General features: G+C 38.7%; 1 protein-coding gene and 1 long non-coding RNA gene across 2 annotated transcripts in view; one reads left to right on the forward strand and one right to left on the reverse strand.

Moving 5' to 3' along the window:
- Positions 1 to 7,050: 7,050 nt before the first annotated feature.
- LOC133712100 (uncharacterized) lies at positions 7,051 to 9,230 on the reverse strand. Its single transcript, XR_009847151.1, has 3 exons — positions 8,989 to 9,230; positions 8,790 to 8,893; positions 7,051 to 7,446 (listed from the first exon to the last, which is right to left on the reverse strand). It is a non-coding gene; the product is annotated as an uncharacterized LOC133712100 (long non-coding RNA).
- A 4,550-nt stretch (positions 9,231 to 13,780) lies between these two features.
- LOC133712669 (NADH dehydrogenase [ubiquinone] 1 alpha subcomplex subunit 13-B) overlaps positions 13,781 to 14,788 on the forward strand; it is a 2,122-nt gene continuing 1,114 nt past the window's right edge. Inside the window, exon 1 of the mRNA XM_062138779.1 lies at positions 13,781 to 14,069. Within this exon, the coding sequence (XP_061994763.1) occupies positions 13,855 to 14,069 (215 nt within the window). The 5' untranslated portion in view covers positions 13,781 to 13,854. The remainder of the gene's footprint in view (positions 14,070 to 14,788) is intronic.

Below are 14,788 nucleotides of genomic sequence, written 5' to 3' on the forward strand. Positions count from 1 at the left end.
TAAACATAATTTTCCCCGGAAATAGTTTAGTTGTTTACGATTATTATTTTTGTACAGGACGAGAGGAGCCCCCATTGTAGGAGAATAATGACCGACAGCAGGATTAGTCGTTTATTGTGAGTTGACTTTTGTTTTAAATAATTGATGCATGCGGTTATTTTTCTTAAATAAATACTTTATTAAATTATCATAATATTTCATTCGAGCGTTGAATTGGTTTTGGATTATAAATGGTTTATTAATTATTTTGCCGTCACAATTTGTGGATATAAATTTGTTATGCTCGGATTTGAATTTATGATTTATGTCAATTTACGACGAATTATTTTCCGAAATTATACTTAATATTTTATTTTCGCTGATTTTGAGGTTTTGGAAGGTACTCGAAAATGGGATTTTCGAGGGAATATAATTTATATATTAATTCTCGCTCATTTATGGGTGAATTTGAGAATATTATTTGGGCGTGTGGGACACGTCGTTGACGTATTTGTATTATCATGAGATTCTACGAGTACGGCTGGGATTCGTACTCATGATTTTAATTGGGAGATTTTGGGGAAGCTTTATGGATTTAATAGTTTTCGAATGTTTTTCTTATGCCATACTTTGGGTGATTATTTATCATGCTAGCATGTAGTCCGCTTTTGTGGTGACGTGATGGGATGACGGAAGCCTGTCTGCCTTTGTGGCGCTGGTTGCTGCCTTTATGGCGGTAACACTGAAGCTCAGTACCGTATTCGTCGCACTTAGTGGCGTAAGGGTATATACGAAAGTATGGGAGTACTTTAGCCTGGAAGGCTATCAGTACCCGAGCATGGGAGGCTCACTTATATGGCCATTGTCTTCCCCTATTTATACTTTGTTATTTCGGACTAGCGGGGCTAGTTAATTCTTATTCTCTAAATTTCAATCATATCCTCTGCATGCATCTAGTTTTTATTAAATTAAATTGTGGGAAAGGATAAATCATTTTGAAATTTTCTTGCGCTACAATATTTATTTTGTCCACTCACGCTGACCATTTTATATACTTTTCCCCTGGACCCTTTGTTTTTAAATGCCCAGTTCGCACTGTAGCTGTTTGGCTTAGGAGTTGAGGCTTAGCACCACCACTGCCATTTATCCTCTATAGGTTACTTGTTAACCTGCTTTATGTATCATATTTCCATATCCTTAGACTGCTCTAATAACCGTGGGAGGTTTTTATAAATTTTGTAAACTATAGGTTTCGTTTGAGCTAGAATTATTCTAAGATGGATTGTAAACTTGGAATATTCAGTTGTGGTCTTTTACTTTATCATTTGGATACATATGAGTTTTATTTTGATATTTTGGATGGTTAAGTGGTTGTTTTCGGGGAGCAAGGTGGCTCCAGGAGTTGAAAGTGAGTTTATACCTAGAAGTGTGATTTTATATGCTTTCACAGGTTTGGGTTGTCAACTTTTAAGGGAAGTTCTGCCGAATTTTCTCAAAAAGTGGGCCCCGCAAAGCCATCTGGGATTTCAGGGTGAAATTTCAGAGCGGGTCTTGTCAGTAGTGTGGTTCTCTTTTATTTAATATTGTGATTATTGTCATGGATTTTATAACCAGGTTGAGATAACCATTCCAAAAGGTGCTATTGAGGAGTGCTTGATCACGAAGATGGAATCCAGAGCAATGCCATTAAGATTAGGGCTGGGCATAAACTGGCAAAAAATCGGTAACCGACCGAACAAAACCGGTTTTTCCGGTTCGGCAACCGAACCGTGAGCAAAACAACGTCGTTTTGGAAGAGGACCGCACCGAACCGCTTAACTGCGGTGCGGGTTCAGTTCATGACTTCGAACCGCCCGCATTGAACCGAACCGGACCGATGTTTATTAATATATATATATATATATAATTATTTTTAATAATTTTTTATATTATTTCTTGATTTCTGATTGGTGACTCACACTCTCACCCGACTAACCCTAGCTTCGACTCTTCGAGGGTTCAATCTTGGCCGCTTCCTTCATTTTTGACTTCCATCTTCTATTTTCCCTCATCTCTCTCACAACATCTCTGCCTCATCTCTCACACTACTACCACCGGTCCACCGCTGCCGGCGCCTCTCTCGCATGTCCCTTCTCTCACGGCCAGAACCCCATCGCCGGTAAGATCGAGCTCCCTTTCAATTTTACCTCTCTCTTTCGCATCACTTATTTTGCTTGCGTTGACGATTTCATGTGAAACAAACCCAAAACAGAGCATGGAGACCAAACCCAAGATTTTGAAAGTATTGTTCTTTGATTTTGTTGCTATGTGTTTGGTTGATTGTGAAAGTCTTGTTTTTTTTTTTTTTTTTTTTTGTCCAGTTCTTGTGTTCAAAACCTGTTCATACTTTGATGAGACTATGAGAGTTGTGTGATAGTTCAACGATGAGACTTATCAGAGTAGTTTAAAGAAATGTGACTAGTTTGTGTTCTCTGTTCTTGTTTTGAAATCAAGGAAATGCGTGTTCTGTTTAAACTTTAAAGAAGACTGTGACTTTGATGCATTTCTCAATTTCTCAATTTTACAGAATATATATACACTAATTTCTCAATTTTTTCCTTCAATTGCAGACGAAGATCCAGCTGCTGCAGCAGCTTCAAGGAACGTGACAATGCCAAGGATTGAGTCTACGCATCAACAAGTTGATGAGGATAGTCATGCAGCAAATCTGCATCAGTTCAAACTTTTGCGGCAAGAGAAGGACGTGGTGATCAAGAATGAGCTGGACAAGTATCTATTGGAAGCTTCAGAAGACCCTTCGAACCCCAAGTTTGAAATTTTAGCTTGGTGGAAGGACAATGCTCAAAGATATCCCATTATGTCCCAAATCGCCAAGATGTGTTCGCAGTACCTGCTTCAACCGTGGCGTTCGAAGCTGCATTCAGCCTTGGAAAAAGGGTGGTGGACCCTTTTAGAGCTTCCCCTACCCCTAAGATGGTTGAGGGATTAGTTTGCTTGAGTGATTAGCTAAGGGGAGCGGGATTTGATGTGTATAAGGAACCAACCAAAGATGAGCTGCAGCTGTATGAGGAGTTGGAAAAGCTGGAAATTGGTAAGGGTTTCACCGTTTAAATTTTTTTTTTTTTTTTTTTTTTGAACTTGTTCATTTTTTAAACTTGCTGTTTTGGTAGTTTTCTCAGTTTTGAACTTGTATGGGTTTATTTGTTGTATATGATTCTTCCAATGATGTTTTTGTCTAATAACTTTTAGTTTCTTTTTGTACATCTATAATGAGTTACTTGAGTTGCAGAGTTGGCTCACTTTTTTTGTTTTTCTGTTTTGCACTTGTTGGGAATTTGATGGATAGATGGAGGGGATACTGCTGTTAGTGACATTGACGAATGAAGTGAAGGAGCTGGATTGATTGGAGGAAGCTTGAAGTCGGCACTCGGCATCGCTGAGTTTGGCATTTGCTTGCTTGTTGGACTACCATTTTATTTTGGTCTGTAACTCTGTAATTTGGCACCTTGATGAACTCCCATTCTCAGTTTCTTTCTGCATTTGGTTAATTTGAACTTTAGGAAATGCTTTGTAAAATTTGAATTTATTCAGACCAGTAGTTGGTATGTATGTTTGTTTGAATTGTTTCTTCTAGTGGTTGCTTATGTTTGATAATTTGATTAGTAGATGTAGTTCTATAGTTGGGAATTTGGTCTGCTGGAAGTCTAATGTTTCAGGTTTTAGTTGATTAGTTGGTCTGTATGTTTTGATTAATTAGTTGTTGGGAATTTGGTCTGCTAAAAGTAGGAAGTTTTAGGTTTTAGTTTATTGTATATTTTTTTTTTCAAGTCTGCAAGTTTTCAAATTTCCAGGTTTTGATTGCATGATTTAGTATGCGGTTTGGGTGCAAACCGCACCGCACTGGACCGATAAAACGGTGCAACCGAAAATGCAGTCCAAACAATGTAAAAGCGGTTGCGGTTTGTAAAATGGGCCTACCGAATAATGCGGTGTGGTTGCGGTTTCAGGCCCAAACCGCACCAAGCCTAGCCCTAATTAAGATCACTCAACAATTAAAACTTGTTCAGTAATAATTTTAAAAGAAAGGAGAAAACGAGAATGAAGTGAGGTTTTTTTTTTTTTTTTTTTTTTTTTTTTTTTTTTGTGAAGAATGAAGTGAAGTTTTTATGAAAGCAAAATGTTTAGGATCAACTGACATCTACGAAGGCTTCTTGAATGAAATAATTCCAGTAAGGTGTCATGCTTTTGGTGGAAAAGCATATACGTTTTTGGGGAAGATGGATCTTTAACCAAGTTGAGATACCCGTTCCAAAAGGTGCTATTGAGGAGTGCTTGATCATGAAGATGGAATCCAGAGCAATGGTGCCTTTAAGATCACCGAACAGTTGAAACCAAATTAGTAATGGGTTGTTTGGTAATGCTTTTAAAAGTTATTTTCAAAAACAAAATGAGAAAACGAGATTGTACTGAAGTTTTTATGAAAGGAAAAAGTTTAGGATCGACTAACATCTACAAAGGCTTTTTGAATGAAACAATTCCAGTAAGGTGCACGCTTTTGGTGGAAAAACATATACGTTTTCAGGAGAAGATTGTTGTAGATTTGCAATGAAACATAGTAGTGGTCTACCTACTGAGTGTGAAGGGAACAACAAAAGTTGGTGATGAGTACTTAATTGTTACCGAGACCTTTAGAGAAACACTTGGCATTTGGCTTAAGAATGAGAAGAATTTGATCTTACAAGATGGACGATTGTCGAGTAAGCCTTTCATGTGATGCTATGAGCTTCATGTTTATTGTGCCCAGATAAACTACATGTCTTATGTGAGGTTTAAAAAAACTTGTTATATTGTTTTAAGGGAAACTGAACCTACAAATGAATATTTTTTTTTTGGTCAAACTAAAGTCTGAACTAAAATCTCAAACCAAAGTACCAAAACACAAATGTTAAACAAAAGCAGTACCGAAACGAAAATCAAAGTACAAAACAATTGATTTCTAGGTATATGCCAAAATAAATAAAAATCAAATGATCCACCAGGCTCCAGTTACCTCAAACAGTCCTTCAATGTGGCGATCCTCAAACTAACTTTGAGAGATCAATTCGATAACCATACTTAACGACGTAGGTCCTCTTATCATGCATGTTGTCACACTGCCTCCAAATGAATATGTTCTTGCTTCAAAGTGCTAAAACATCTAATTGCATCATTGACAAAAAGTAAAATTAAAATTAAAATCTAATTAGATGATATAATACATATCTTTCATCTATTTTGTGAAACCGGAATATCTAAGGGGTTGTTCGGTAACATTTTTTAAAATGATTTTCAAAAAATGACTGTTAAAACCAAAACGAGATTTATTTTTTTTATTTTTACCAAATGACACTATCTGACCATAACATTATCAAATTGTCTTTAGTGTACAAATTCAGAAACTCAATCGCAGAAAGAAAGTAAGAAAGAAAGTCAATCGGAGCCCTTCTCTAGTAGCATGAAATTATGAATTACTTCTAAGCTAGGCTTATAAAGCACTGCATTAATAGAGTGATTCTTATTATTCTTCGGGTCTCTTAGCCGTATCCCTAAAGGATGGTCACTTGCAGCTCTCTTCGCAGCTTCAGCATCATGGAAAATTGATAATTTTTATCACAATCGTTTGGATTGAAATGACATGTGTTCGCGAGTTGGGAAATAAGTCCTACAACATCTCGATAAGAATGCTTTCGGTCTCAAGGATATAGTCCATAGTCTCAGTCACATAGAAAAGTGACTTCGAAAGGAGGGGAGAAAGATATAGATTGTCTGAGTACAATAACTCCAACACTGATTGGGCCTTGTATACCATGTAGTTGCCAACTCTAGGTATCGTAAGCGTTTGGACACCACCACCCGTGATACTGAGATTGAAATGAAGTTTATGAAAGGAAAACGTTTAGGGGATTGATTGACATCTACGAAAGCTTCTTGGATGAAACTATTTCAGTAAGGTGCGTTCTTTTGGGAGAAAAAAATATACGTTTTAGGAGAAGATTGGTGAAATATACGTGCAATGAAAAATAGTAGTGACGTCTATCTACTGAGTGTGAATGGAGCAGCAAAAGTTGGTGATTAGTACTTAATTATCACTGCACCTTTAGAGAAACACTTGGCAGTTGGCTTCAGAATGAGAAGAATTTGATGTTAAAAGATGGATGATTGTCAAAGCACTTCTGCAATATTTTACTGTGACTTTTGCCTGTTTATCCATCCTTTGAAACACATGTAAACGACAACGAAAGCAAAGACCCACCTAATAACCTCATCGAGAACGAACCCAAGAGCAAACGGAGACCAAACATAAGTTGAAGAGAAGAAAAGAAAGCATATATTTCTAACACTCAACTCCAAAGGTGAGGAAGATAAAATATGTTTAGTATTAGATTCAATGATAGTTAAACACAAATAAATAATATGCTAAAACTTTTTATTGCAATTTCTTTTGGGCTTTGTTGAACCTAATACTAAACTATCATTGATAAACTTTTTATTGAAAATAGTATTAGAAGTTTTTTTTTTTTTTTTTAAAGGGTATTAGAAGTTGATATTAGAGAAATCTAATACTAAATTATCACCGATAAACTTTCAAATTCTATTTTTATCAACATATTAATTGATTAAAATATTATTCAGGATTGTTTTAGTAAACAAAATTACTTAAATGGATATTTTCGTCAAACTACTCTTGAATATAGGTCATGTGCTTTACACATGTCAGTTTTTAACAAAAGTTAGTAATATGTACCATTTAAAATGAAATCAAAAAGTTCAGGGACTGGTTGTGCTCAAAATTAAAGCTCAGGTACCATCGATGTCACACCCCTGATTTTTAACACAAATAAAAATCGATATACAATCCCATAATTATATATGCGTGATCGTTCAGCCATCAATACAAAATACCTGGAAACTTTTCGTCACAACCCAGAATTGAGTCATGACTAAAGTGGAGGTTAAAAACTGAAATTAGAGTAAGGCTTTTTTTTTTTTTTTGAAGTAAGAACAAATCTGTGATCACAGCAGAAACAAAGGAAGCTGGAAGTTTTCAACTCTAGCTCCAAAGCATGTTTCTAATCCTTCACTGAACAAGAATTTTTAACAAAATTCCAAAGGAGCACTTCTCAAAAAGTTTTTCTAAAATCTGGGAGAAAAGTAATACATCTTACAAGCTCAAACGAGCAACTTGCTTACAACGTTTTCCACTACAAAAGAATGCTCCAGGTTAACACTTCGTTTACAACATATGTACATTGCAAACACAAAAAAAAACAAAATTCTGGAATGAGGAACATCCAGCACCAGGGAGCAATCATTTAAACAAGAAAAGCAAGGTCCAGCACACACTTCACAAGCAAAACAAAGCTCCAACATTTTCTGCTCAAGACAATTCTGGTATCTCACTACCACGTCCACTCATGGACGTCTTTCCTGAAAATCACAACAAGAATATAGGGAATGAGCTTCACAAGCTCAATAAGTACAACAAAAGATTAGTATAGCAAAGATTCTAATTTAGAATGCACATAGAAAGGGAGAAGCTAATGGAATTAAACCTTAAAAGTTACTGCTGAAAATCATTGGAAAGAAAACAATGACACAATTGATATAAGTTATAACAAGGCTCATCTTTATAACAAAGACACAAACTAGCTTAAAACAGTTCCAGAAACAACTAAACCAGAAGAGAAGAGTAAACATAAAACCAAAACTGTCCTGGTAAACCTTCAAATATGTTGGGACCTCGTCTTAAATCCCAACGAAATCCTTGAAAATCCATCTTTTTCCAGTTAGAGCCCATTGCTCGTATTAAGGCCACCGAGCACACCCCGTACAAGCGGATCCTGATCAGGTTTTGGGTCTTTCACCCTAGGGAAGCACAATCCCTACTTAACTTTTCCCGAGCCTAACCAAATAAAACGATTTCAAATCCAAATACTCTTATGAATGGAAACTTAACAGCTTTTGCCAACAAAACAAATTCGAAATCAGTCCAAAACAACAATCTTTTGAATAAAATCCCTTACTTGTTGTAAACATAATTGAAAAGAACAAATCCCTTTTTCAGACAATACTTTCAGTTAAAAGAGAAGGTGATTAAGCAATAAGTATAGACAAAGCTCTAATGGGAAAATTACTGTTTGGATGAAACAGATTGTAAGTAAGGAAGGAGTTGATTCACAACCTTAGTAAAAACAAACATTTGTTAACAATCAGTTTTTGATAGGTATTCTTGGATCTGCAGCAGCTATATGTATAAATCTTTAGCTGCATAGCGTTAAAAGAAGAGAACAACACCATAATATAGTTCTCGTGTGAACTTTGAAGAATTCCAGCAATTATAGCACAAAAGGTAGTTCCATGTGGACGTCCAAAAGCCAAGAATATAGATAAAAAAGAAAAGAAAAAAAAACACAACTGTTCCTTCATTCAAATCAGTGACTAATCAACATGAGAAAATTGGGAGAGAAAGAGAGATGCTTCCAAATATCATTGTCAAAAGTTTTGCTCAAAGCCTATTTCAGATAAAACTAAAAGAACAGAGGTAATGATCATATGAAACAAGGCATCATTAATTCCTGCCAAAACAAAGAAATCAAAGTTGCACGAAGGGAAAGCATTCCCTATCAAACGAGATTTCCACTTACAAATCAATTAATACCCAAAACAATAATCTCATAACAATTCGTAAAGAAAACATTCCAAAGCAATCACACTCACTACGTACACACCAGAATAGAAACTAAGCTATAAGAAAGTTTTGTCTTCCCTACCTCAAGCCTTAGTTCAGCGGCTAACAAAACCCCAATCCACTGCTACACACGGCAACCCAAAATCAAATGCTAACACCCACTCTATATTCAGCAATTCCAACCACCTAAACCAAAATTTTCGACAAAAACATACCCAAAATCAAAAGAAGGCTGAAACGGAATGAATGGGTTTTTAGAAGGTAGAAAAGTTTGAACTTACTGGCGATAGCTGCAAGTAACCAAAGGGATTTCAATTCGAGGTCAGTGGGTTCACAGCAATCTCTTTGAAGCTATTGCAAGAGTGCAGATTTGTTAACCTTTGGGTGAGTGGATGGATGTCTATCTCTAAGGTACAAGGCAAAAGAAGCGGTGGAAGAGGAAGTAGGAATGATGTTTATCGTTGAGAAAAAGAAAGGCACAGGAACTCGTAGCACGTGTTGTCCATCTAGATTGTGACTAGGCTTCTATACCCCAACAGATAAGTCTAAAACAAAATAAATTAAATAACCAACTAAAGAGATAAAAAATCTGAAATAAAAACCAAATCCTAGTCAGAAAACAAAACACACAAAAGAGAAGGACAAAGAAACAATTCGATAACATATCCTATTTAAAATCTAGGTCGTCACACTTTTTCCCTTAACCCAAGTACATACTGATGCCCTGAACCCACTATGTCAATATTGACCCGCTCCATAGAGTCATATATTACAATTGCTTACGAATTAAATTGTCAACAACAAAATAAAACGTAAATGCTCCTCAGAGCTAACTACACAACGGAAGTCTTTATCAACGGTAAAGTCACAAAAATGGCTTCCTACCATAAAACTGCAAAGGCGCTACCTCAGCTTCAACCACGATTATCCTAACCTGCAGGATTAACCCATACACTGTTTGAATGGTGCACCGAGTTGTCACACAACAAACCCGGTAAGCTTTTGCAAGCCCGTATGAGTAACTCAAAACAAAACACCACACAACGCACGTCAAAAACGAGGAAAACCTTTCAACTCGAGAATAAGGAAAACATACCATGCTTCCCAAAACAATACTCTTTTCCCAAAAGAAAACAACGAAAGTCACACCGTGACAAAAACATATTATAAATCGTTAACCTAACAATTCAAATATGATAAATCGATCTAACCTGGATAATAAAATTCAACTCACAACAAAACAAATTGGTCCATCCTGGACAAAATAACAAATCGGTCCAACCTGGACAAAACATCAAATCGGTCCAACTTGGACAAAACATGTACCCAAGAGTCTTAAGTAACCTACTTAGATCCATGAGGTACGATGACAGACAGACTAGAGCTCTAACTGAATCGTAACCTGTCACCTGGCCAAGGTTCAACCTTACGATATAACATTGCCATGAGGATGTAACCTGCAACCCCGGATCCTTAGACCAACCTAACCCTCAGATCAAAACATCAAACGAGTCGCACTGGACCTAAAATGTTAAATCAAATCAAACGGAGAAATCACAACCTGTGACTCTCAAATCCTAAGACCACCAGTCGTCAGATTAAAACATTTAAAATGGTCATACCGGACCTGAAAATGTTACTCAACCCAAAAGGAGAAATCACAACCTGCAACTCCCCAAATCCTCAAAACACTTTTCAAAACAATAGAAATACCATTTCCCACCATAATTGTTTTCCGAAAAGTCACATCACAAAACGAGAATGAACTCACCCACACATATATATTTCACGTAAATATATATATACGTGGTCATTCACTCAGGAATGCCACTAATACCAACTATAGTTTGCAGTTAAATCAATAACTCTCAAAACGATAAAGGTAACTTCGTTCGTAAATGAACATTGTGAGATTACTCACCTCGAAATTCCCGATGCGTCTTCAATATAGAACAAAGCAGCCAAACCACAAAACAACGTCCAAGAATACTTCGTCAAGTACCTAATCACATACGGTTTCAACTTAGTAACGATTCACAAACGATTTAAGTCCGAAACCCCTGTTTTGAACTAAAATCCCCAAAGTGGCGCCAATTGAGGCAAAATCACATCCGAGACCACCCAATGTCTCCGGAATACTTCTACGATCGATATGTCAAAATCACAAGTCAATCGGACGCTCAAATCCTCAGGGATCGAATCATCGAACAGTCCAAAACTGTAAAAATCACAATATATTCATACGATCTAAAAAAATTGCATATTATATATTGAAATGCTCGTATCGACGAGTAGAAGATATATAATACCAGAAACTATATGGTGCAACCACCACAACCACCACCGGCCAAAACTCAAAACTAGATTAATCCAACCGTCCAAAATGTTAAGAACACTAAATCGATCAAATTTAATACCTGAGGTTCAAGCCAACTCATCCTAGATCGCCGCCTATCACCGCCACAAGCCGCCGTGAACTGTTCACCTTGAGTTGATCCAATTCCGACGTGAATCGATTCAAACAAACACCACAGATCGATCAGGGAAGCTCCTACGATCTCAAAACAGGAAGCTTGAAGCCGTGCCGTCGCCGGAGCAAGGATTTCTGGTCGGGTCCGAATAACTCAATATGTGCCGCCTTGCAACACCGCCGTGGAGGAGAATCGCCGTTAGAGGCTACCACAAGGAGGAGCGGAACAAGGAGGCGAACAAGCTGGCCAAGTTTCACGGCCGGAGCTCGTCGGAAAAGCTGGGTCGGATAGTCCGGATCCGGGTCTGGTCAGTCGAAAATCAGGAGAGAGAACGGAGAGTTTGGTTTCTGAAAATGGAAGCCCAAATGAAAATAGTAACTTTCCCGAAAGGGAAACTTCTATTTATAGTGGTTTCCAAAAATATCCAAAACTTCCGCAGACCATAACTTCCACATACGAACTCCGATTCTCGCGTTCCACTTGTCCACGAACTCGTATCGACGCGCTCTACAACTTTCGTGAAGGAAGTTTTCAGAGAATCTCAATGTATCAAAAGTCAACCTTGAACCCCCCCCTAAATCCACACTTTTCGAATAAAAATTCGTCCGAAACACTTCCGCTCCGTCCACGAGCAACGAAACCGTCCAATAACCATAAATTAGATTCCGGAAAATCCTCGGAAAATAAATACGAATTTCCGGGGCATCACAATCGATAAGATAGAAGATAAATTCAAGTACCATTTATGATAATAACCCTAAATTAATTGACTAGATGAAACTGTGATTCTTTCTCTCTCCCTCTCCTTACGTTCTGCTTGGGTTAGTTTTTTTTTTTTTAGATCAAATTGTGTGGTGCTCCTCTTCACTTCATGGCCGCTGCTATTGCTTCAATGACTGGCAGGCTAGCAAAAAGGCTCTCACTCAAGGACGGCGAAGAGTGGGTGGATTTGGGAAACCTCCATGTTCCAAGGAAGGAATTTCTGGCCCAGAACTTCTATTTAGTGTGCTGGCTGAACAGTAGCCGACTGTGGCTTTGGACTCGTTTCAAAGCGCCATTAGGTCTATGTGGAGACTGACATGAACAGTGGAGGTTCAGCCTAGAATAGATCGTTTCCTGTTCACTTTCACCCATGAACGTGACATTGCTCGGGTGAAAAATGGTAGACCTTGGGGATTTCAGCGTGCTATATATGATCCTCCTTAATGACTACGACTGCTTCTTGGATAAAGCGGCTGTGAAGCTTGACTTTGTGTGGATTTAGGTGGTGTTGCAGGGACTACCTCTGGGGATTTTGACTGAGCCAACTATCAGATTGGTTGGAGAAACCATTGGCGAGGTCTTGCAGGTAGACCGGACAGGTCACACATGGGTCTGGTGCTGTCCATCAACGAACAGGTATGCCTAGATCGTAGGGTTAGGGTTTCCCATGTGGAAGTCCTAACCCTTCAATTCTGGTATGAGAGATTATTGGGTCGTTGTAGACAATGCTTAATGTTGAATCATGGTGGAGAGAGATGCCTGACGGAGGTGGAGGTAGCGGTGGAGCAGGGTGTGGGTTCTAATCTCGTTCAGGTTGTGGGATATGATATCCCAGCCCTTATGTTTAGGGCCAAAGTTCAGCCTGCCATTCCTCCATTTTTCTTCCTTCTTTCAAGCTTCCTAATTTGTTGAAGAAGAGACCTGTGCATATCCGGTCTTTAGCCGGAGATGGTGGAGATACATACGACGGAGGGAACATCGGTCACTCCCCAAATCACGGGGGTGTGACGTCAGAGAGAGGAGGAGGTGCTGGATGAGGGCAAGAAGGCGAAGCATTGTCTGACCTTGGTTCTAGTTGGGCCTGCTGTGGAGAACCTAGGTTTCAAACTTTCAATATCTCTTCTGTGGGGCTATTCGAGGTGACAGTTACGTCGGCCCCAAAGGTGCACAAGAAATGGGGCAGGCCTCGTGGCCAGAGAAACAAATACAAGGCTTCACCGACGGCTTCTGATGGCTTCAGGACCGAGTCGGTGATGTCAGCTTCCTCAGAGGGCGGTATTGGCAGGCATCATATGGTGGTCTCGGGGTTGAACTCTCTTCCCCAATCGGGCTAGGAGAGACACACCTATGAGTCTTAGGGTTTGGCATAGCTGTTTTGGTCATTTGCATCGTACACCAGTATGGTCTTAGGGGACCAACTGTGCTATATCCTAGGGCTCGTAGGTTTGTCGGAGTAAAAGTTTAGTTTACTTTGTTTTTTGGCATGTCTTTAGGACTTTAGTTTTTTCCTTTTGGTTTAGTTGCAATAAGCATGTTCATGCAGACTTTGTTTTGGTTGTCTTTTAGATTTAGTCGCTATTAGTTGAGCATAAATATTGTAATTTGGGGGATCTTCAAATCCTTTAAATCTAACCGAATGTGGTCGTATGATTTTATATCAATGGATTCATTCCATTACTCTAAAAAAGTGACTAGATGAACCCGACTGCACTAGAGGATCATCAGTCGCGAAAGAAAAAAAATGAAGGCCCTCAAACTAGAAGCCCAAACCCGAATCAGCCACACGGCCCGACCCGAGTCACTCTCGCTCACTCCCTCAATCTTGAAAAGCTTCTCCAACTCCCAAGCACCTATACCAGAGTCACCTGAGATTCTGAGAAAGAGAACAAGAGAGAGTCTGAGAGACTGTGAAAGATGACGGAGGCGATGATTAGAAAGAAGCCAGGGATGGCGAGCGTGAAGGACATGCCGGTTCTCCAAGACGGTCCGCCACCCGGCGGGTTCCCTCCGGCCCGATACGCCCGTCGGATCCCCAACAAGGGTCCCAGCGCCGTCGCCATCTTCCTCGCCGCCTTCGGTACCTTCTCCTGGGGCATGTACCAGGTCGGCAAGGGCAACAAGATCCGAAGGTCAGGGCCTCTCATCCCTCCTTTTCTTCATTTTTGCTCAAATCGAGGGTCTTTGTTAGGTTTCTCTTGCTATTTATATGAAATGAGGACCTTGATCATTGGGTGTTCTCGATTTGATTGGATTTCTTGGCAATTTTTTTACAATATTTGTAGATTTTGTTAAGTTAGCATTGTTAGAGTTATACAGCATAAATTAGTTATGAGTTTTTCGTCAGATTTTCGTATAGTAGTTACTGCAAACTGTTAGTTTCGGCATTGGTTGGAAAATGTGAATGGGTTAGTGATGATTAGCATGGTGATAATACCAACTAATGTGAATTTGGGTTGTGCTGGGTGAGGGTTTAGTAAAATGAGCACAGTATTGATGGGGCAAAGGTTGGAATAGTAAGAGTAACGTATTGGAGGAGCGAGAAAGGCAAAAGCTTTGGCAATTGTTTGGGAATTTGTTTATAAAAGGAATATTTGAATCTTTGAGGATCATAGAGAGTAGGGAGTGGAGGAATTGTGGGAAGAGGCTGTTTATTGGTCTTCTTTTTGGGCTGGTGTTTCTGAGTCATTCAAGGGGTGTAAGTCTGTCTTCCATTTTGTGGAATTGGAAGGCAGCCATAGTTAGTCATCTTCTAAAGTGTCTGCTTTGTATTCTTTTCCATCCTGTAAATTTTTGTGGTTCACAGATTGTTCGATAAAGTATCTTTCTTTTAACAAAATGAAAATAATAA

This window comes from Rosa rugosa, chromosome 5 (assembly GCF_958449725.1).
Source record: "Rosa rugosa chromosome 5, drRosRugo1.1, whole genome shotgun sequence".
In the NCBI taxonomy this organism is placed as follows: Eukaryota; Viridiplantae; Streptophyta; class Magnoliopsida; order Rosales; family Rosaceae; genus Rosa; species Rosa rugosa.